Consider the following 21,804-nt stretch of genomic DNA (forward strand, 5'->3'; position numbering starts at 1 on the left):
CATGTAGGATGTGTCTAGCGATGTGTGGATTTCATGGACAATCTGATGCAGGTTCAGTGTGTCTAGGCCAGCGGTGATTGTTTTGGGGTGGGGCATATTGGGTTTGTCAAACCAAATGTTGAGGTCACCCATCACATAGGTTGGAGATAGTGTTAGATTTAAAACTGTGTCTAGAAGTGTGTTTGGGAATGTTGAATTGGTAGGAGGAGGTCTGCCACGGAGCACGAAGTTACAGGAGGAAGACGGTGTAGGATTGCTTCTGGTGAAAAGGGCCTCATAATGTTTTATGGAGATTGTCGTCAACCTTTGTGATATGTAATGTCTGCCTTAACACAACAGCTAGGCCACCTCCTTTCTGCCCTATTCGTTTTTAGGTGATTGTTTGCCTAGAGGATCGGCTTCATGTAGGACTGGAGCCATATCATCTCCCAACCATGATTCAGTTATGATAGTATGTCTGGTTTTGCGTCAGTGAGAAAGACGTAGATATAATGTTTGTATTTAGAGAGCAATATAGCATTTATTAGTAGACAGTTTAGAGAATGTCCTTCAGTGATAGTGTGACTTTGTTTTGTAGAGGAGTGAGCAATATTTTGTGAGTTGGCAGTAGGTGTGTCCTAAGTGTTGATACTAGGTATATGAGGATAGCAATCGTGTAGCTTTTCTGTATCGTTCAGGAGGATATGAAGGCAGTGTCATGGGTCTGCAGGTGTAGGTGGTGGAGGTGGTGTTTGAGAGTGAGTTGGTGAGCTGTGTTGTTTTTTTGGAGTAACCTTGTTGTGCAGTAGACATGGAGAAACGAAGATGTGAGAAGTGGCATGTTGCTTATTTTGTTCAGGGCGCAAGGTCTATGAGTTAGGGGTGGTGGTGCAACATGTAGGTCATGTAGTAAGGTTTTAAATTGTCCAATGGATAACAGGTGGTTAAAAGAGTTGCAGTGTTGCAGTATACATGTTAGATGTGGTGGAAGAGGGTAAGCTGGGCATTGGAGTTAGTTTTTTTGTGTAGTTTGAAAGGTGTGTGTATGTTTGTAGTTTGTGATGGTAAGTATTATGAGGTATTGCGCAAGAGAGATTTTGTTGTGCTTGTGAGCATGATATGAAGACTCCCTCATAAACAAATTCTTTCACCATAAATGGTCAATATGTGACTGCCGCTCATTCGACCGGATATCCCCCACGGAAAACGCTTTTATGATCTCTCCCAGCCAGCATGGTGCTTCAATTATGTTAGGTTGGTGATGAAGGCGAAATCCTTTATAGAAGGCTTAATTAATTTAAGCATGCATAGAGACCATTTGCCTAATATATTTATTGGATTTGAATTCAATCCTCCATCCTTCTGTGACCTTTTAACTATAGAGGCGACCTACCAGTTGATCGAAAAGTGGCACTCTGTAACCAGTCAGATGTTCTTGTAAATTGACTTGACACTCAATCCCAGTCCCAGATATTTTTTGATTGGGATCCTTCACCTGAACAGGAAAACCTTCACCACTTAGTGAAGTTACACTCCTAGTTCAAAACGCTGAGGCCCCATTTAGAACCAGCCTCCTTATTAATATCCTGTTTTGGAATATAGCAGGGATAAAGCCCAAATTAGGGGATCTGAATTGGGGGATTTCTATTTATTCATTTGACCTGTGCCTCCTGCAGGAAACCTGGTCGAGGGATCCTCTGCATAGAGCTGGTTATATAATATTGAACATTCCTACACTCTCTGCAGGGAGGCGCCATTAATCAGGCAGCCTCTTTATTTGGGTTAAATTGGCCCTTGATGTCAAAATGTCTATGTTGTCTTTTAATTCACACAACATCCTGGGCATATCTATCACCAGGGCATGCACCTGCTCCTAATACATTTACAATCGGTGGTGGGAGAAGTGGGTGAGAACGAGGTAATCTAAGCCAGCATAGGGCCGCCCTCGACCAGCATGATTTTCGTATCATTGCCATCGATTTCAACATGGCATGACATAGATGGACTTGGAGCTGTTCCCCTGTTAGAAAGAGAGATGATACATGGGGAATCCCTACATTTAATACTAACCTGGTAAAATGCTGCACAAGTGCTGCTTATCAGCTCATGTCATTCACACTATCATGTACGCTTGAGGACCTGCAATGGATGCACAGACTCTGATCTGCTTTCGGTCAATACCTTCAATTGTCCAGGTCATACAGGTAGAATTGACTATTTCTTTGTTTCATTGTACCTGTGAGGCAACCTAGCCGTTTGAAGGTAGTAGGCAGGGATGATAGTGATCATAATGCTCTCCATTGTTCCCTAAAAGACTCATTTAACCTTAAAGTGAATATGTCAGTACCTTAGAGCACACATACAGTGCCTTCAAATGATAAGCTTAGAATCAAATGGGACAAAGTGGCAGCTTAAACTAGTGTATGTTTGGGAGTGTGTGGCCATGCCACTTAGGATATCTTAATAAATAACCATGCAATTGCCCACTGGGGCTAAAACATATAAACTATGATTCGTGAAATCTGATCAGCCTAATTTATCGAGTGGATAATCATCTCATGTTCCATACGGCCTATAGGGTATTCAGGCAGTGCCTGATGGCCTGATCTGACAGTTCAATGCACGGGCTGTTTTTGGGCCTGTTTTATGGTATGCTGGGCTGGGTCCTACTAATAATTTCCCTGACATTAAATTAAACATTTCCAATAGCAAGCTCAAATCCATGCAGTCTTCCATATCCCTCAAAACACTTATGCCGGGAGGGGCTTATTTACAAGTCCATTGCACCGCCGTTCCATCACTTTTTTGGACGCACTGTTGGCACAGTTTGCCTACCCATATTTACAAGATCACGTAAAGCCACCCCGCATGGCTATTCATGGCCTTGTAATTGTAGCCCCCTTTCACGCATTCCAAGATTTACAAGGTTTCGTAAACCTGGGAAAGCGTCATATTCCTACACCTCCCCAGGGGAGGCACAAGGGATAACCAAAAATGAGAAATATCTTGATGTTTCCTTGTTTTCTGCAGCACACATAGAAAGAGAAAAACACCTCTCATGTCCCATCCTGCACAAAAACAATCATCCCTACAACACCCTTGCACCATTTTGCAAGGCTGCCTGCGTTGGTGCATGGCAGTACACTCTACACCAGAAAAGAGTAAAAGGACAGGAATGTGCTGTATCTTTTAGATACATAGATACAGTGCATTCCTTCCCAGCCTTTGGAAACATGGCAGTGGAGCAGCCAGGCTTGATGCGCTGCTGTGCGTCCCAATATTGTATTTGAGACCTAGAGTCTTTAATGGGTCAAAACAGGCCCAATTTGCAAACATGGGCCACTTTTTAGCTATCCAATTCCCTAATGGGGATTCTTTTTATTTTGGTGCCCTGGCCTATTTTTTGTCCCAGTCCGACCTTTGTTCAAGCTATACAAAACTGGCAGAAAAGGCTAGCAGTAATAAGCTTGTCAGTGCCACTAGGACGTCCTTGGGCTCCACACTGCATGAATAGGGTAGGGGGGTACACAGGATAAAAATGTGCATGAGGACGCACTTGATATATCGCCATGTAGGCACAGTCACTGCAATTGATACTGCCACCACTGCCGCCAGGGAAATCCAAGTCCATAGGCCAGGATAAAAACGCTTCAAGCCCAGATTGTTCCTGTGAAATCCATCTAGATCAGACAACGAGAAAAACAGGGTTAAATCAGTGAGGAAATATACATAGGCATGTAAATATGACAGCAAAAATGTAAATCCCTATGTTGAAGAATGTTAAGTTTGAGCTATACAAATTAAGAATCATGACATTGGCCACCACAAACATACACATGCTTACATCATAGTGTCCCATAGCATTCTTTCTTTCAGTGATTTTTTATTAATATTTAAATTATATTTTCTGCCTTATTGTTCATGCAGTGGGCAAGCCTGCAGTTGACTAATGAAAATCAATTAGATGTGGCTTCTGGTTTGTTAACTGGCTTCTGCTGTTCAGGAACTGTGAGTGATTGTATTGTTACAAATAAGGTAGAGGTTCCTAGACCAGCTAAGCTGGTTTGTGATGCTTATGTGATCACAAGCAGTATTTGGTAGACTGGTGACTTCTGATTTATGAAAAATATTTATTCCGGGCAACGGCTCATGAACTTTTTTCCCTCCTGGAGACATTTTCATTCTATTTTCATGTTTAGACCCATGTTTGGGTCATTCTCTGGTCATCATTCTTAGGGTTTTAAGATATTTCCTATGATCTCATCCCCTTTGGAGTTCTGCGTTACAAAGTTCCTCTCTAAGGCCTCGACTACGATTCGGCGGCACATCAGTTATAGTGCACAGAGGTCAAGTAGCAGTACTTGAACATTGATGAGTGACTTGGGGGCACCCACTGCATAAATTAGTAAAAGAACCCCAGGGAGGAGGTGGCCCTGGAGTTTAATTTGCCCTTAGAATGGGGCTCCATCCGCCCACCTTCTCTTCTTTATTTTTACCATGCCCTCTGTATTTGCCCCCCCCCCAGGGGCTTTAGAAAAAAGACGCGCACGAGCCCGCACGTCTTTTTTTAAACATTTCGCAACTGTTTTGCTGATCACCCCATAAGTCTCCCACAAAATAAAAATAAAATGATTTTTTAACCTCAGCACGCTCTCTTTGGGACCTCCCCACCATATCTGAGGGGTCAAGGTATTCCTAACCGGCCCCCCTTATATTTATTTTTATCTTTATTTGAGTCCCAAGCTGGCCGCCATCACTTCCTCGTAGAAGTGGTTGGCACCGCTGGCATTGACCCGTCATCCATTTTCTACCAATTTGCACAATGCAGCATACCTGCTGCACCCTCTTCTGAGTAAGAAGACGTTAGGAAGAGGATCACCCATGGATCAAGAATGGTACTACCACCAACAAAACTAAAGCAAACACTGCTCATTGCTGCTGTGACTGCAGTCATGATTGAGACCCGGGAATCTAAAATGTAATTTTCCCAGGAAACAAAATCTTCCCTGGAAACAAGAGTCTCCCTCACCTCATTCTGGATTAGGAGCCGAGTGGAAATATGGATTTGATGCACAAAAGGAGAATACATTATATTCTCCATCTCCTCAGTGGGAAAGAAGACCACTCCATCATGAAGGTGAAATGGAGGAGAACCTTGTCCGGCCAGAGAAAACTTGAAACAAGCATTTGCAATGCAACAGGTCTCGCATCAGTTAGAGTTAAAGTTATTGGCGTTGTAATTACAATCTTGCTTAATGGTTCTGTTTGTAGTGTAGTGAATGTATATGACACATAATGATGGTGGTAAGAGGAGTAGGTAGCAGTAGTGGAGTATTTAAATATGCATAGCTTTATTACCATTGGTATAAAATAGTGAAAGTAAAAGCATTGTAATTTTTAACACTAACAGCTCTAACTTTAACAAATGCGAGACCTATTGCATTGTAAATGCTTGTTAGTGAAGGTAGTCAGCAAGACCAACAAAGCAAGAAGACTGAAATATAACGACAGGAACTGAAGATGAGCAGATCCTAGTACTCTTAATGCCACCCTATTATAGTAATATAAGACTTTGTTTGGGGAAGTCAGAGAACGGGACCAGTATAGTGAGCAGATGCAATATAAAGTGGAGAGGGCAGGTTGGGACGCAGAATCGAATGAGTTGCGATACCCTTACCTCCATTCAAGTGTCATTTTTTATTGGTTTGTTTAGGGAGAATGGAGAGTAGATGCAGACCTTGATATCCGGAGATTATAGTCCGAATCTAATTGCAAGTAGATTTGGTCTATTTTCTGCTAAAAAAAGAGCACTAAGTAAAAGGTCACATACAAGTATTACATTATATAAATAACCAATGGTGAGCAAGACGACAGGAGAAGAAGCAGAAGAGACACAAAAATCGAGGCATGATGAAAGGGCGGGTAATCCAAGTCATCTCAGTTGATTTCTATGACCTTGGATCTCCTTATATTTTGTTGCTCGTCTCTAACCCATATTGTTATGGTGAGCACACCTTGCCTCTTTTTATTTTTATTGTTACTTTTACTATCATCATGCAGAAGTAAGGGTTGGTTTGAACATACTGTATGTCTCGTACTTATATTTTCTTCTTTTTCTCACCCTTTTTGATGTGAATGTTTTCTAGCTTCATCAACATAGAGTAACTTGAACGATTTTGCGCACTCACTATTTGATGTTTTATGTAATTTTTGTAGTCTGGTTTTTTATTTTTTATAAAAAAATGTCAATAATATTATATTATTCATCTTTCATTACCAGATCTTCGAATCCTATATTATATTCCATCTTATACATAACGAGATTGGATGCGGCCTTGCCAGTTTTCGCCTATATAGGTCAGTCTGCCAATGCACTTTTTGCACATAAATTATTCTGCCTGGTGATGGTTAACCTACTGGACAAGCTTATACTGCACAGTCCTTCAGATAAGTTTCTTTCTGATAGTCTGGGCACTCTGTTTACTTGAACTGCTTTTTCACATACTTGCTTCTTGCACCTAATGGATTGTATATCGTGGTGAGATTCTATCTCTTGATGTTTGTCACTTTTTAAGAAACCACACTTGGGTGTTTTTCTCATCTATGAACTTGTTATTGGAATCTCTACGCCCCTTCTTTTCTCTCTGACTATACTCCATACTTCATTTTCTGGTTTTAAATAACTTTTTTATTAAATTTTCTTCTATCTCCGGTTTTAGGCCTGTTAATGTTGTTTCATTATATTGTTATTTATGCATTTATGTAATGTCACATATATACTTCTTGTTTTGTCTCACAGCCTTGAGAAACTCATGGTACTGATCAATAGTACTGACGAAACACGTGTCAACTCTACTTTTATGATGGATCTTCAAATAAAGAAACTTAAAATACAAACTTTCTTGCTCTTCTGTCTTGTCCGAATGTGAATATTACAGGACATTTATAGTTTGATTGTTGTATTACAGTTTGACTTATTAGTCATTTATGCTTACATGTACTTTAGGAATGTGCTCTCTTTGACCCCTCTCCTGTAGTCATATAAGTGCCAATCTCTGATTGGCAGTAGTCTCTCTTGGTATTGAGTGACAGTGGTCTATGTAGCACTCCGTCTTAAAAAACTTAAGATTTTATTACTAATCCAGTACTAGTGTCCATTTATGATAATCTGTGCAAGTGCGTTTTTTTCCATTTTGGAAGCACCACTACCAATCTTCTGTGTTACGGGTAACCAGAGATTATTGCCTGCCACCTTGTTTATTAAATAATTGCCTCATGCATGTTTTGTGACTTCCGTCCAGTCTGCAGCACGCTAAATAAACAATACTGAGGAAGACAACATGGGATGGGGCAGGAAAGATGCAAGATCGGAGCAAGATACAACGCGTAAAGAAAATTTATAAATATTTTCTCTCCAACCGGATGTGAGCGCTGTTTCCTTTGGTACTTGAGGAAAATCCTCCATGTTCACAGTAGAGCGTGCGAGGAACTGGATTAGGCTTGCAGGACTTTGCATGCACCCATAAGAGAGGGTAAAACTGCGGTAATCCAATGCAGTTGTGCTCAAGGTTCCCACCTCGCACATGTGAGGTCTTTCTTTTCAATTTATCCTCAGCACCTCAGTGACAGGAGGTGAACACCCTGAGTACCCTCAACATTATTCATTGGATTACCCCAGTTTTACCCTCTCTTATAAAAAAACAGTGCAGCGGACCTCCAATTGTTTATGATAGTATAAAGAAACAGTCCTACCTGGTCCCAGTCCTGGCTCCTGGCGAAGTGTGTACGGTTTCCTGATGGAAGCACAGCATGACGGGAACTGTGGTTTTACTTTGTGAGTGAAATCCATAGTTCTGTAAATCTCGTAGATTATGAGGTCTCAGAGAATGGCAAAGTTGTAAAGCGCTGACAACAGCGAGATGGATTATATCCCGCTCCGCCAAAAGTTTAACCAGAGATGATTGCCCGCAATGTTCTTAAGTAATTAATTGCCTCATGCACATTCCGTCCTGCCTGCAGCCCATCAGATAAATAAAGATTCCTGGGAAATTATATGGTGAGTAGCTCATAAGGCAGCGCAGTACACTAGTTATGGCTCTGGGGCACTTAGAGCTTTTTGTTACGGCGGACTCAGTGTTGCTCACTGGTGTGTTGTGGAAATAGAACAAGAATGGAGATTGACGCTTAGTAAAGCAAAAGTGCCGCATAAGAGGATGCAGAGCTGCAGCTTGCTAAAGTAGATGTGGCCTGAAAAACGAATGCCTCGCATAACAATAATGGATGCTGCGGCTTAAAAAAGCGAAAGCGCCGCCGTCCACTGTAAGAGTACATCAGTACATAATTGAATGCGGTATGAGTACTGCATGGGAGGACGCTGCGCTGCAGTTCGCTAAAGTAGGTGCGGCTTGACAAACTAATGCCTCACTTAACAAAATTAAACACTGCGGCTTAAAAAGCGAAAGTGCCGCTGTGTAAAGACCGCCAGTACAAAATCCAGTCTGTATTGGCGAGACAAGAAGGAGACAGGGAGGGAACCAAAATGAAAAGTGAGCATTTTACACAAAGAATGACGCACAGCAATGGAAAGCATAGGCAGTGCTTCCACCCCACTTCCGTGGGAAACCCAACAGAAAACCAACAACAATAGATCTCGTAAGCGAGCAGCGCAGGCGCTGCAACGCTAGGCGAGACCTAAAAATGGTGGTTCCACAAATGTAGGTGGCAATGATGAAGATGAATCATTGATTTTTCATATTTAGAGAGGCACAGAGAAAGTGCAGTTCACTTCTAATGAACCTGCTCCTGAACCACTACCACCAGCTTCTATTTACTAAAAAACAAAAAAAAAGCACAAACCACTCGCCCTAAAGAAAAGCAAATGCACTGTGACTCCACCACACATTTTGGCCTTGGCTCTGTGGAAAGGCAGGTGAACATTATAGTACAGTTGGCCAATACAAAAACACAACACCCAAACCTGTAGCAACAGCACCTAAAAACGTGTCTGTTGCTATAAAAGAAAAGCCTGTGAGATAGGAGGTCTTGATGATGAAGAATACATAGTCCTGAGATGCAGACCCATCACTTGTACAGTGTACTCTTTAACTGCAGCAGCCTCAGTGTGCACAAGGTAAAGATGGGTGCTGTGATCACCACAAAGCATTAAAGCCACATACCTCCACAGGGGTCATTTGATGTGGAATTACCACATAAACACAAGCACAAAAACTAATTATCAAGGCTATGCACAGCGTCACCTTACCAATGAAACCATAATCTGGACTATGTCACAATAGAAACTGTTCAACATGTTAGTGCTTGACCCCTCTACCCCTTTTTCTTTTGTGGAAGGAGAGAGTTTTTTTTTAACTTATTGGGGGCTCTTTCCAAAATCAAAGATCCTAGAAGGACTTGTTTTTCAACAGTACCTGTATCTCAGCAGAAAATTCTTAATGTGATTGTAGCTAGTGTCTAGCTACAGACTACATGTGCATAGCTGCACACTTTGTCTCATTTAAGGGAGTTAGGCAAAGGCTGGCAGCTGATGTCATCACTGCTGATACTTTTCAAGGCATTCTGTTCTCCATGGAGAAAACACATACAGCTGCCAACATCATGGATCAAATTTGGTCAGAAACCTTGAGCTCTATGATTTGTTGCCACGGTCTGCAGCAGTATTATTGTTATAGCTATTACAGAGAGAGGATACTTCAGAGTGGTAGCTTTAGCTCATTCCGTCAATCTATTTGTGCAGGCCTTCATCAAAGAGTTATGTAGTGCACAGCATACTGCTAACCTGTCACAGCTGTTACATACATTTTAGCCAGCCTTTAAAAACCCAGTACCAGTTGAGGATCATTCATACTGCTAATACAGTGCCCCATATGTGGGAAAGTGAATTATTAGTTGGATTAGATGGTTTTACACCACAATTAATAAATCCACTTTTTAGGTCTAGTCAAAGGGTTTGTAATTTAAACCTGAACTCAAATTCTGGTAGCATGACACCGAGCAAAAAGACTTGATTTAAGGAAAATGAGTAAAGGTTTTAAAAGTACCAAAATCTTTAAAAAGTAACATACGCAAAACAATAAAAGATCCCAATCAGGATTATAACAAAGCAAATAAGTGGAACCAGAGATATGATTTTTTTTAAAGATTAATTTGAAAATAGCACCAAAATGTGCAAAGCACCAATGATAGTCAATGGTCGCATTCGACCAGGACATAGACCCTAGACACTGCTAGCGATGAAGTAGAAAAGGGAAAATATCCTTTGGGTTTGGTCAAACCTATTCATTCAATATTCATCTATACCATACAATCCACTTTGTGTATATTCACCATTCATACGTAATCACAGTTGCACTTGAGACAAGTATATCATACCCCTCCCTCAGAGAATCATTAATAATCCAAAATACAAAAATATAAATCGATTTATTGATTAAAATGATAAGCAGATAATAAAAAAATATTTGTAAAACAGGGAGAAGTCCTATGTCTAACACATGCTGGAAATCATAACATCAGAACAAATTTATAAGTATCAACTCCAATAAATAATCAAATTAATAAACACAATAAAAATAAAAATCACATACAAGTACTGAGAGAATACATAATACAGGCAAATAAGAAATGCCCCTTGTTTGTTACATATCTGTATTACAACAGTATTTGTGGCAAGAGTCCTGGCACCCGATACTCGAAGACCTCCGCCGGTGTTACAGATTATGTATAAAAGTAGGCGTTGCGCTCGTTTCGATGGATTAATATTGTTTCACCATCTTTTTCAAGACAAAACAGTTTGTATTCTCAAAAAGTTCTATAATTGGCTTGATGGTAAGAGTTTCAATATTCCCAATGCTGAAAGTAAGAATAGAGACAATACACGTTCCATGTGTCCTGTTTGTTGACCGCTAAGCTAGTAGCTTGTCCCCGTTGCCTGGAAATCTTCTTACGTGTTCACCACGGTGAATCAGGTTTACAATGACATGAAATAATTTAAAAACCATGAACCCCAAAGCTTCGTTTTGCTGGGTGGCTAAGGTCCATTTGATTGTCTATGGCTGGGCTGGTTCTATTAGTTAACCCATCCTTTTTGCCCCCCTCTTTGTATTTAGGGTTTAGTCGAGGCGGTCAACGCGGCAGAATCTCGTATTCTTGGTCCGAGTAAGGTATAAAAATGTGAAGTGCAGATGAGATACAAGAACTAGTTTGGCCCCGTTAGTGGCTGAATGTGGAAAAGTACGAAATACGTTTCCAAGTACAAATATGAAAAGTTACTTTATTGTGTTTCCAAGAAAAACTAATGCAAGACAAACCTGAAATTGAATATGACGCTATGTTTTAGCTGGTTGCATACATTTCAAAGTCGGTCTCCTTGAAGCTCTGGAGCTTTGCAACAAAAGTCTGAACTCTGGTTCCTAAACAACCACAGGGGCACATTGCTAAAGCCACCAGGACCTCAGGCAGGGCAGTTACAGACCTCAGGCAGAGGCTAACAGGAAAGTCCAGTCCAGGACTGGTACCCACTGGTCAGCTGGGATTCTTCACAGGAATGTCTTCTTCAGCTGTTTTATGTTCCAGGAGACACTCAGGGGAACAGCCTCATGATCTTTCTATCTTTGCATTTCCAATTGGAAGAGGCCGGCCAACTTAGAGAGCAGCAGTCATGCTGCAATGATGAGACTGACTCCATGTTTACCTTATCATAGTAGTGGATGGCTCAATAAGTGCTGCAGGCCACAGGTGTCCTTTAACTTTCCATACTATAGGTGTATTTTCTGAGGTCAGAGTTCATACACTGGGCACTTGACAGCTATGCTCCAGTGTACATGGTCTAAAATCTAGCAATGCAATTCAGCAAGTAATAGAGGAGACTACACAAGGAGAGGAATTTTCTAACATTATGAAAGTCCTAATTCAGGTGGTGCCAACCTTTTGGAACTTCACCTCCTACATGCTGAAATGCTTCTTTGAGCAGTACATGTCCATTAATGATTTTTTGCTTTACAGAAAAGGGAGTGCAACTATAAAGCCATGATGATGGAGTTTGAATAGGGGCTAATTGAGTGCTTTATTCACATGCTAGTCCGTTTTGACATTTTGAAAAGTCAGCAAGGTGGACATTACTATGTGCTAGGCCATCCCATTGCTGCCTGGCATGGCTCCAGGCCTACTTGCATAAGGTGTAAAATTCATGCACCAATGCAAATGAAGATGCAAAAATCTCAGGCTAGAAATACAAAATGTACCTTCCAAAGAGTACATCTGTAGACATTTAATGGATCCACAGTACAAACGAAAACTATCAACTTGCCTTTCTTTTTCATCACTGAGTGTAACCAGTATTAAGAATTGGATGGTCAACAAAGCAATTGAGCTGGAAAATGAAACACTGCAAAAAGGATGGACATGCTGCCTCCAACAACCGCTGTGTCAACTTCCAGTTAGCACTGTGCCTTTCTGGATCTTCCCCATCACGTCCCTTCATGGAGCAGAGAAAGAGGAGGAGTCGACATGATCCAGCTGATCTTGGCCGTATTCAGGCATTGTCATGACTAGGAAGCACGCACATTGCGTCAGTGCATGGAAGAGCGAGAGTTGGCATGATCCAGCTGATCTTGGCCACATTCAGGCATCATCGTGAGGACTAGCCGTCCACATTGCATCAGTGTGAGGAGGAGCCTTCTGGTCTCTTTATTTGTATTGGCTGGTGAGCGTTCAGAGGAATTCCTTCTCAAGGCAGAAGGAAAGTCACCTTCCTATTATCCAGTTGGTATCATTGAGAACATGCAGTATTTTGAAAAATAGGATCTTCATCTTCACGAAAAACAAGAGGTTTGTAAAGTAATACATTTTTGAGGCACTACAAGATTATTCTACATTTGACACCACAGGCTCATCGACAGCATTTAGGGTAAGATTGTTTATTCTAGAGCAGTGACCTGACTCTTTCTTTTGTCCATCTGTATTTCCTTGGGAACTTTACGCCATATGTTCATTACAAGACTTTCTCCAACACTTGAGAGCATGGTGACGTGCACACCTTTAAAGCCTATTTTTTGTTGTTGTTTTTGTTGTTTGTTAATCTTTGTGTTGCGGGGTGGAATTGTATTTTGGTATTAAGTGCATTTCATCTTATATAAAATGCAAACTGTGAATCCACCACCACCTTTTTTAGATATACCACGTGCACCACCAATTGTTTGTATGTATATTGGGTCAATAGGTGCACATAGATTTAGGCCAGAGAGGAAAAAGTTTATTTTGTTGCACTTGTTTGGGTTGGAGGTAGAGCAACTCTAATACATCTTCTAGACCCAGCGGGTAATTTGAAAGAAGATTTAGATGAATATCAAGAAACTTGCATGTAGTTATGACGTTCAGCCACATCTGGTAGTTTTGCATCACACATTTTTCAAACGTATACAAAAGAGTGAGGAAGATGTTGACACGTACATAAGTGCTTTGAGGAAATTAGTAGCTGATTGTGAATTTGAACATTTCAGTAAACAATTAATGCATGATCAATTTATCAGTTACTGCACTGACATTACTATGCGCCAAAAACGTTTGTCTTTGGGGAATCCTTCATTGGATGAATCAATTCAATTCAATTTTAAAGCTTTTATTCGATTTGTAAACAAATCATACAAGCGAAACATAAAATCAATTCATTACATTAAAAAAAAAGTTATTATAAGATACAAAATTTGTACAGAGGAATCCGAAATATTTCATATGGGAATAAGACACATACTGACAAGCGATTAAACATTGGATCAAAATTGAAAATATAAAGATGACCAAAAGGTACAGAAATTAAATTCGTACAGACAGGAAAAAAAATGTATTGTCACAAAATGCTTATCCTGGCAGCTGTACGTTAAATAACAAACCCCTGCCTAGATCATGGGAAATTGTAAATTTTTAGTTTTAAAATTGGAGTACAGACAGGACGGTATAGAAATATAGCAACACTAAACGTTTCCTGGCAGCTGTACCATGATAAATATGAAAAATCAAAAGGGGGAAACAAGTACAGACAGGATTGAGGGTAGGTTATCACACAAAGTGCTCATCCTGGCAGCTGTACATTTTAAGAAAGTACAGACAGGAATGTAGAAATCATAGCAGTACAATACTTTTCCTGGCAGCTGTACATTTCAAAATGAAAGTGGCAACAAAAAAACAGATGTCCGCATTTTCTAGGGCCGATAGTAACACAAGGGCATTCTTAAAAGACCGTATATTATATTTATATGGATGAATCAAATAGAATTGCAAAGGGTATTAAAACGGGGCAACAGTCAGTAAAAAATTTTTAAAAACAAAGCAGTGGAGGTCGTGACACCTGTACATCTCTGTAATTTTACGAAGAAAAGAGATGTATTTCAAAAGAGTTTTTTTAAACACACTGATATTTGTTTCCTGTGCGGTAACACAACGCACAGCAAACATGGCAGAGCAGGTCCAATAAAGAATTCTGGGGCATATTACCAAGGGCCGTATCGCCGCTTTAGCGGGAATTTTTCACGCTAAAGCGGCAATAATTTCATCGCCCTATTTACCTAGCTGTCGCTAACACCAGTTAGCGACAGCTAGTAGGAGATAGCGGGCATTTAGGTGCCCACTTTGCATGTCAGCAATAATTATCGCTAATGACATGGAAAGTGGGCGTGCCAAGATGTTAGCGACTGGAAATAGTCGCTAACATCTCTAACTCCTATTACCAACTTTTGGAAATAATCGCGCTAAGCGCGATTATCTCCAAAAGCTAACGCCTGCCCAGAGCTGTACTTAGCCATGTAATCAAATGGTAGGTGGATTACATGGCTAAGAGCATTTGCTCGAAAATGCATGAATATCGCTGACTTTACAGCGATATTCATGCATTTCGGCCGATTTTTATCGCTTAGGAGATAAACCTTGATAATATCCAGGCTCGGCGATATAATTTTGGCCGCTAACCAAGCTGAGCGATATTTTTTGCTCATGCTTGATAATATGCCCGGCTGTATTTAGGTCTTGTGGCAAAGTTGGTAATTTTGCTAAAGTCTGCCATAGTCAGAAGAAAGATGATGTCAAGGTTGAATACATTAGAGACACTAGTGACATTGATGCTGAAGACATGATGTCAGAAATGAAGGACATGGTGCTGGTTGTTAGTGAAGAGCAAGTCAGAATAGGTGATCCAGCGGATTGCGTGGATCCGTATGTTAATATTCTTGTTGGAGAAAAATAATTACAACTTGATTCAGGTGCACGTATCAATATGATCACTCAAACTCTTTTTGCAACGAACTGGGGCGAAATATAGTTGATGCCTCCTGATCGTGCACAAGTATCATATGAAGGGTGTAAAATTTATTTGCTTGGATATTTTGAAGATGTTATGGAATTTAGGGGAGACGTATTCAAGGCAAAAGCTACACACCCATCAAAGGACTAAACATACTTGGGTGGTTTCACCAAGGTCTGTTTGATATGATGTTATATCCTGGAGCTAAAGAACAAGTATTGGTCAGACCTGATTCTTCTCAGGTGGAATATTTTTTTAACAAATATACTAATGTGTTTTCCGGAGACTTAGGAAAAATTTAGGATTTTAAGTCCAAGATGAAGGTAAAAGAGGGGATCGTTTCTATAAACACAAATTATGGAGTGTTCCTTTCAGTATCAGAGAAGACCCAGAAAAAGAACTCGGAGTACTGTACAATAGAGGGGTAATTGAACCCATCAAATTGTCTGATTGGCTTTCTCCGATAGTCGTAGTTTGCAAGAAAAATAACAAGCTCAGAATCTGCATTGACTTGCGCTGCTTTAACAAAGAAATATGGGTGGATTATCTCCCAGTCCCCAACATTACTGAAATGTTGGCTATGGTTGCAGATGCAAAATGTCTTCCCAAACTTGACCTGGCATCTGTATACCACCAAGTAGAGTTGGACTCTGAATCACGCCATCTCACAGCATTTAACTCCCCATCTGGTATTTTCCAATTTTGCCGCCTGCCATTTGCGCTGGCATCAGGGATATCAGTTTTTCAGCGCCTTATGGTTACCTTACTCAAGGGTCTAAAAAATTTGGCCATATTTCAGGATGATGTCCTCATACATGCTCCAGATAAGAAAGCTCATGATGAAATTTTAAATAAGGTTTTGGAGATTTTTCAATATCAAGGGGTGGTGCTCAAACGTGAAAAATGTGTTTCTCCAAAACTCTGTAGAGTATATGGGTAACACTAGTTCAAACTCTTAAGTTACCCTGAGACCAGGTTTAGTACATGCCATATTACAGGTGCCAAACCTTCTGACAAAACAGGCGTTAAATCGTTCTTGGGTTTAAGTGAATTTTATTCACCTTTTATCCCATATTATGCAACAAAGGTGCGTCCCATTTGTAAGCTGGTAAAAAGATACAGTCTTTGTATGAGATGATAACTATAAAAATGCTTTTGAATGGTTAAAAGAAACTTAGAGTAGTACAAGCTTTAAAGCCTTGCACATTAACAGTTGATGCTAGTTGTTATAGTTTAGGTGCTGTGTTAATACAAAACAAAGGAAACAAGGAACACACCATTGGATTTGCATCTAGAGTACTTAGAGATGCTAAAACACATTGTTCAGTTATTGAAAAAGAATTGTTGGCATTTTGGTGGGCCATTGAAAAGTTCAAATGTTAATTGTGGGGTAGGAGTTTCACGCTACAAACCAACCATAAACCTTTGGTTTCTTTCCTGGGTAACACATCCTACAGAAATAACACACCACGTATTGCAAGATTATCCTCGTAACTGTTTCAATTTCAATTCAATGATAAACGCATTCCTGGTGGCAAAAATGTCCGGGCAGATGCTCTCTCACATTTTCCTATGGAATGTAAAGAAATTGTAGGAGGAGACAAACATTGTAGTGATGATGACTTTGAATATTGCTTAGTTGCCACTTTGGAATTAGAGCATATTTGTGCTGTTAATGAATGTGAGTGGAAAAAGCCATGCAAAATTATAAAACCCTGAAATGTGTTAGAACATATATTGCTGAAGGGTGACCCAGAGAGAAAAATGTGAGTAGTGACATCCAACCTTTTGTAAAAGTGTGTGACAAATTGTCTGTTGAAGATGAACTTGTTATCAGGCAAGACAAAATTATCCATTCCATATTACCTCAGAAATATTCTTTTGTACAAAGCACATGAAGGACATTTGGGAGCTACCTTCACTAAACGCAGAGGGCATAAGTATTTTTGGTAGCCGCAGATGGAATGTGACATTGACATCAGGGTAAAGTTTTGCTTGCACAAATTGCTATGTTAGCATAAGCTTATTAGAAGTTAAGCGCCGTTTTGCCACTTTGCAGCTTTTGCACACAACACTACATGTGACTATACATGTGACATTGCTGTACGTTAGACTGCTGGACTTTTCCACGCATGAGAACGGCTTGTTTTTAACATCCCTAGACTCTGTCTGTACACTTTGTGCAGAAGCCTGCACGGTCACCATAATAATGTAGGCTGTTATTCAGGTTGATCGGACCCCGCTCTAGGCACAAAATTAACATGGCTGCAGCTAACTGAAATTCTAGCGCCTTTAATATTGCTCTTCATGCATGATTTGGGCACTTGGAGAAAATCCTTTTCCAGAGAGAGAGAGAAAGCTTTGCTGATCCTGATGTGATTCACTTCTGCTGATCTTGGAGGTATGAGGTTCCCCATTCAGGCATAAGAGACCTTCTATAATTATTATAAAACCTAGGGCTAGATGTAGGTAACTCTAATTTACCGACTCATAAATACCGAATTTTACCGATTCGGTAATTATGAATTGGTAAATTGAAAGGAGGGAGATGTAGGTAATTTTTTATTTTGAATTACCAACAGATTCAGTAAATACCGAATCGGTATTGATTCCTATGGGCTTTGGAGCCCATAGGCATCAATGGGAAATACCGATTCGGTATTTACCGAATCTGTAATTACCGAATCCAGCAAGGGTGCAGGAGGTGTCACTTTGACACCCTCTAGCACCCCAAGTGCAGGCTTGTGTGCCATGTGGCACACATACATGACCTAAGGGCATGTCTGTGTGTCACAAGGCACAGGTGTACATGCACATCTGTGCATGTACACCTGAATTCGGTATTTTACCACCCAATAGGATTGGGAGGTAAATACCGACTCCTAAAGGGCCTGTGGCACTGTTTTCAGTGCCACCTACATCCCGAAATCGGTAAAATTTACCGATTCTGTAATTTACAGAATCTGTAAATTTACCGATTCTGTAAATATACTGAATCGGTAAATATAAGGCCCCCTACATCTCAATCATCAAATACCGGTCGGTAACGGCCAAAATCGGCCATTACCGACCGCTATTTAATTACCTACATCTGGCCCCTAGTTCCTAGCAGGAGAGGGTGGTTCACAAGGCACTTTAGGACCTGTTTCCACTATCATTGTACTATGATTTCTCACATTGTGTTTTATGGAATGGTAACAATGCTGATCGTATTATTTTTAATCGTACGCCTGCTTATGTTAGCAAAAATACTGCATCTTAGAGCACGTCGTTAAAATAAGCATTTTTAACTTTTCTGTGTCACTAATTTCTCACGTTGTGGACTGGTATGAGAATAAAACGAAAGAGAGTTCTTGATTCCCACCATTCCTGAGAGTACCTGAAGTCGCATGTTCTGGGTTGTCTAATCATTGGTAGCTTCACTATAGGACGGAGAACTGAGACACTGATGCTAGTCGGTTAGGGGTTCTGTGTACTGAGGTGAGTTTTTTGGTATACCACAATTCAGTGAGGTCCTGGGTCTCTGTGCACAGTTCTGTGTATGAGCAGAATCAGCGCAACATGGCACACCTAACATAGCGGTCTTATATTTGAGACTCTCGAGTACTGTTTATAACGGTCCACAACAACCTCACTCTTGTTTGCGGTTGACAGCATTGATGGATTAACGTACCTATATGGATTAAGTACAGGTTTTTTCAAGCTTGATATTTTAAAAAGGTTCGTACTCTGAGTTACAACTCATTTGTGCTACATTTCATATTGTTTGTGTTTTCAAGTGTGTGTCCTTTTGGCTGAAGTTCACATAGCTCAGCATAGTCGCATCCCTCTTCGCAATCACTTAACAAAGTAAGGGGTAACCGCTGAAGGTATGGCCTTACTCTTTGTGGTTAGTGCAGATCCACTGTACCCTTATAAGATTTTTTACTCTTGGGTTACTTTTCCTGCTACTAATACGGATGATGGTACATTCCATAAGTATACGTACACCATGGTGCCTGAGGTATATGCACCATATAGGACACAGGAGATTCCACTATCGGCTTGGCAGCATCGAGTTTGATTTGATGGCGCCCTTCCCCTCTCTGTAACAGCGGTTCAGTTGGTTTCCTTGTCCATTCCAGGGGCCACTTGGCCTGTTTTGGCCGGCTTTACTCCTCACTCATGTTACCTTACAGTCCCTGTGTGGACTTGAGAGTCCTTTATGCCTCTGTAGTAGGGGTGCTCAGGGCTTTAGTGCAATACGTTTCCCGCAACATCCAGGTGGGGGCACCTGGTGCTGAGGCTCTACCAGTTTGACCAAGTCCTGTCATGGTGATTTCGTTATGGGCAAGCGCCGACAAGATAAGGATGAAATGTCATTTTGGCTTGCTGAGAAATTAGACCAACTGTAAGCAGTATTTCCTAACACGACTCTTGTTGAGAAACCGATGATTCTTACCATTCTTTGCAGAAAGACTTAGTGCCAGAGGTAACAGATTGTGAGACCTGGGGTAAAGTATTTGCGACAGTCTATTCAAAATGCGCTGGTACGCCGTCTATGTCTGTCCTGCCCTCCGTGATGAAAAGTGTTCAATATCAACAGGGTGCGGATGTTGAATTGGGAATGAGACTCGTTGGAGTGTTTGACGTAGTTTCCTATCTCATCCTTGCTAATGTCAAGGAGGATGTGCCAAACTTTCAAGTGTCAAATGCTTTACTCGAAGTCCCTGATGCTGATAAGCCCCGGCAGTTGCCGAAAATCATGAGAAGGCTTATAAGACCATTGGCCGCAATAGTTTGGGTGTTAAGCCTTTTCCTAATACAGCAGCAGCAGATTCAGGGGTCACGTCCGGCATCACCAATACCTCTGTCCACTGAGTGCAAATATGAGTGGAGGAGAACGCAGCGGAGGCCAGGGTGCCCCCCAAGGTTGTAAGCAGCCCCGCCAGACGGATGGTAAAGGCAAGCAGAATGACTTTTAACGTCATTGCCCCTAGTTTCAGACAAAGAAGGTTGCTGTGTTTAACCGCAAGGTATGCCACGGATTTTGAGAACACAGCTTTGGAAGCTGACATGGGCGGGAAGCACTGCATCTGTATCTGAAGGCGACAGCAACTGACACATTCATAACTGTAGAATCAGCTGACACAAGAGTGGCTCCCCCTGCCAGACTATATGAAATAGTCAGTTTAATTAAAGGTGACATACAACGTAAAATAAAAGGGATTTTTGGGGAGAATCTGACTTCTACTTATGACATTTTGTTAGCGGAGGCAGACTGGCCCTCACCTTTTTTTCTGGCCGCTCCAAGAGGGGAGGAGGTAATCCTCCCCAGTTTCTCACACATTGTGCCGAAAGAGCAGGTGCTGAATTTTGCAGAAGTGTAGGCTAAGGTGCTTGCACCGGTTTTGTACCGTACTCAATGTGGATGGGACAATCTTTCGCCCAGATATGAGATACCGGTGCGGTCTCTGCCACACCCTCAACCCAAATATCCCATGCGGCGTGAAGCAAAAGCTCCTGTGGAAGAGATCCGTGAACAATTGGAATATTAAGGTGTAATTTAGACATGTGTGTCACCGATAAATAATCCTCTTTTTACTGTGACCAAGCCTGATGGATCGTACCGCCTAGTTTTGGAATACCCGCATTTGAACTCTTATTGTCAGACCTTCGCGGTACAGAATACTCACAGTTCTGCCCTTGTGGATAGTCTCATGCGTAAATGGTTTAAGACCACACTTCACATATCCAATGGCTTTTTTAGCCATAACCTGTCATCTATTAGCAGTCAATAGACAGCGTTCACTAGTGGTGGCAAGCAAAAACAGTTCAAAAGATTAGCCATGGGCTCTAAAAACTGTCCAGGTTTCTTTGCCGCTTGCATAGTATCTCTTTTGGAGGGACTCGACCCTGATGCGTGCTCGTATGTGGATGATATTTATCTCACAGACAACAAATTATGGCAGCATCTGTGTCGCGTTGGCTGCATCATTTGTATGTTTGCGGACTTCGGTTAAAAATTGAAGTTTGCAAAAACACACATTGCAGAGTAATAATAATAATAATCCACATTTAAAAAGCGCGAACCATCACCCGTTAGGGTCTCTAGGCGTGAGGGCCGTCGGGAAGATTAAGCAAGCTATTGCCCAGAGTCACATGGTGCTGGCTAATCTGCCGCTGGCCCCGGGGATCGAACCGTGATCCCCAGATTCCAGAGTCAGTCACCCTGGCCGTGTCGCCACACCTCTCCCTAGAAAGTGTTGTTCCTGGGCTATGAGCTCAACAATGAAGGTCGAGGTTTAGCACCTCACTTCTTGGAGAAATGTGCACTGTTGCGCGCTCCTACAACTCTGAAGAAACTACAATCTTTACTGGGTTTTCTGAATTTTGGGTGTACTTACATTCCAGAATATGCCCAGCGTATCAAGCCGCTATATGCCTTGGTACAAGCAACTTTTACCAAATCTTGCTGGCTACCTGAACATTCAGCTATCTTGCATTCGTTTTGCAGGCTGATCTTCTTGAATCTA

At 41.2% G+C, this 21,804-nt stretch overlaps 1 protein-coding gene across 1 annotated transcript in view; it reads right to left on the minus strand.

Annotated features, from left to right (window-relative positions):
- LOC147701198 (B-cell receptor CD22-like) overlaps window positions 1-21,804 on the minus strand; it is a 324,178-nt gene that overhangs the window by 23,368 nt on the left and 279,006 nt on the right. The window contains exon 9 of the mRNA XM_086929943.1: window positions 3,536-3,659. Coding sequence (XP_086786069.1) covers window positions 3,536-3,659 — 124 coding nt within the window. The remainder of the gene's footprint in view (window positions 1-3,535; window positions 3,660-21,804) is intronic.

Source organism: Lissotriton vulgaris, chromosome 7 (assembly GCF_964263255.1).
Source record: "Lissotriton vulgaris chromosome 7, aLisVul1.2, whole genome shotgun sequence".
Taxonomy (NCBI): domain Eukaryota; kingdom Metazoa; phylum Chordata; class Amphibia; order Caudata; family Salamandridae; genus Lissotriton; species Lissotriton vulgaris.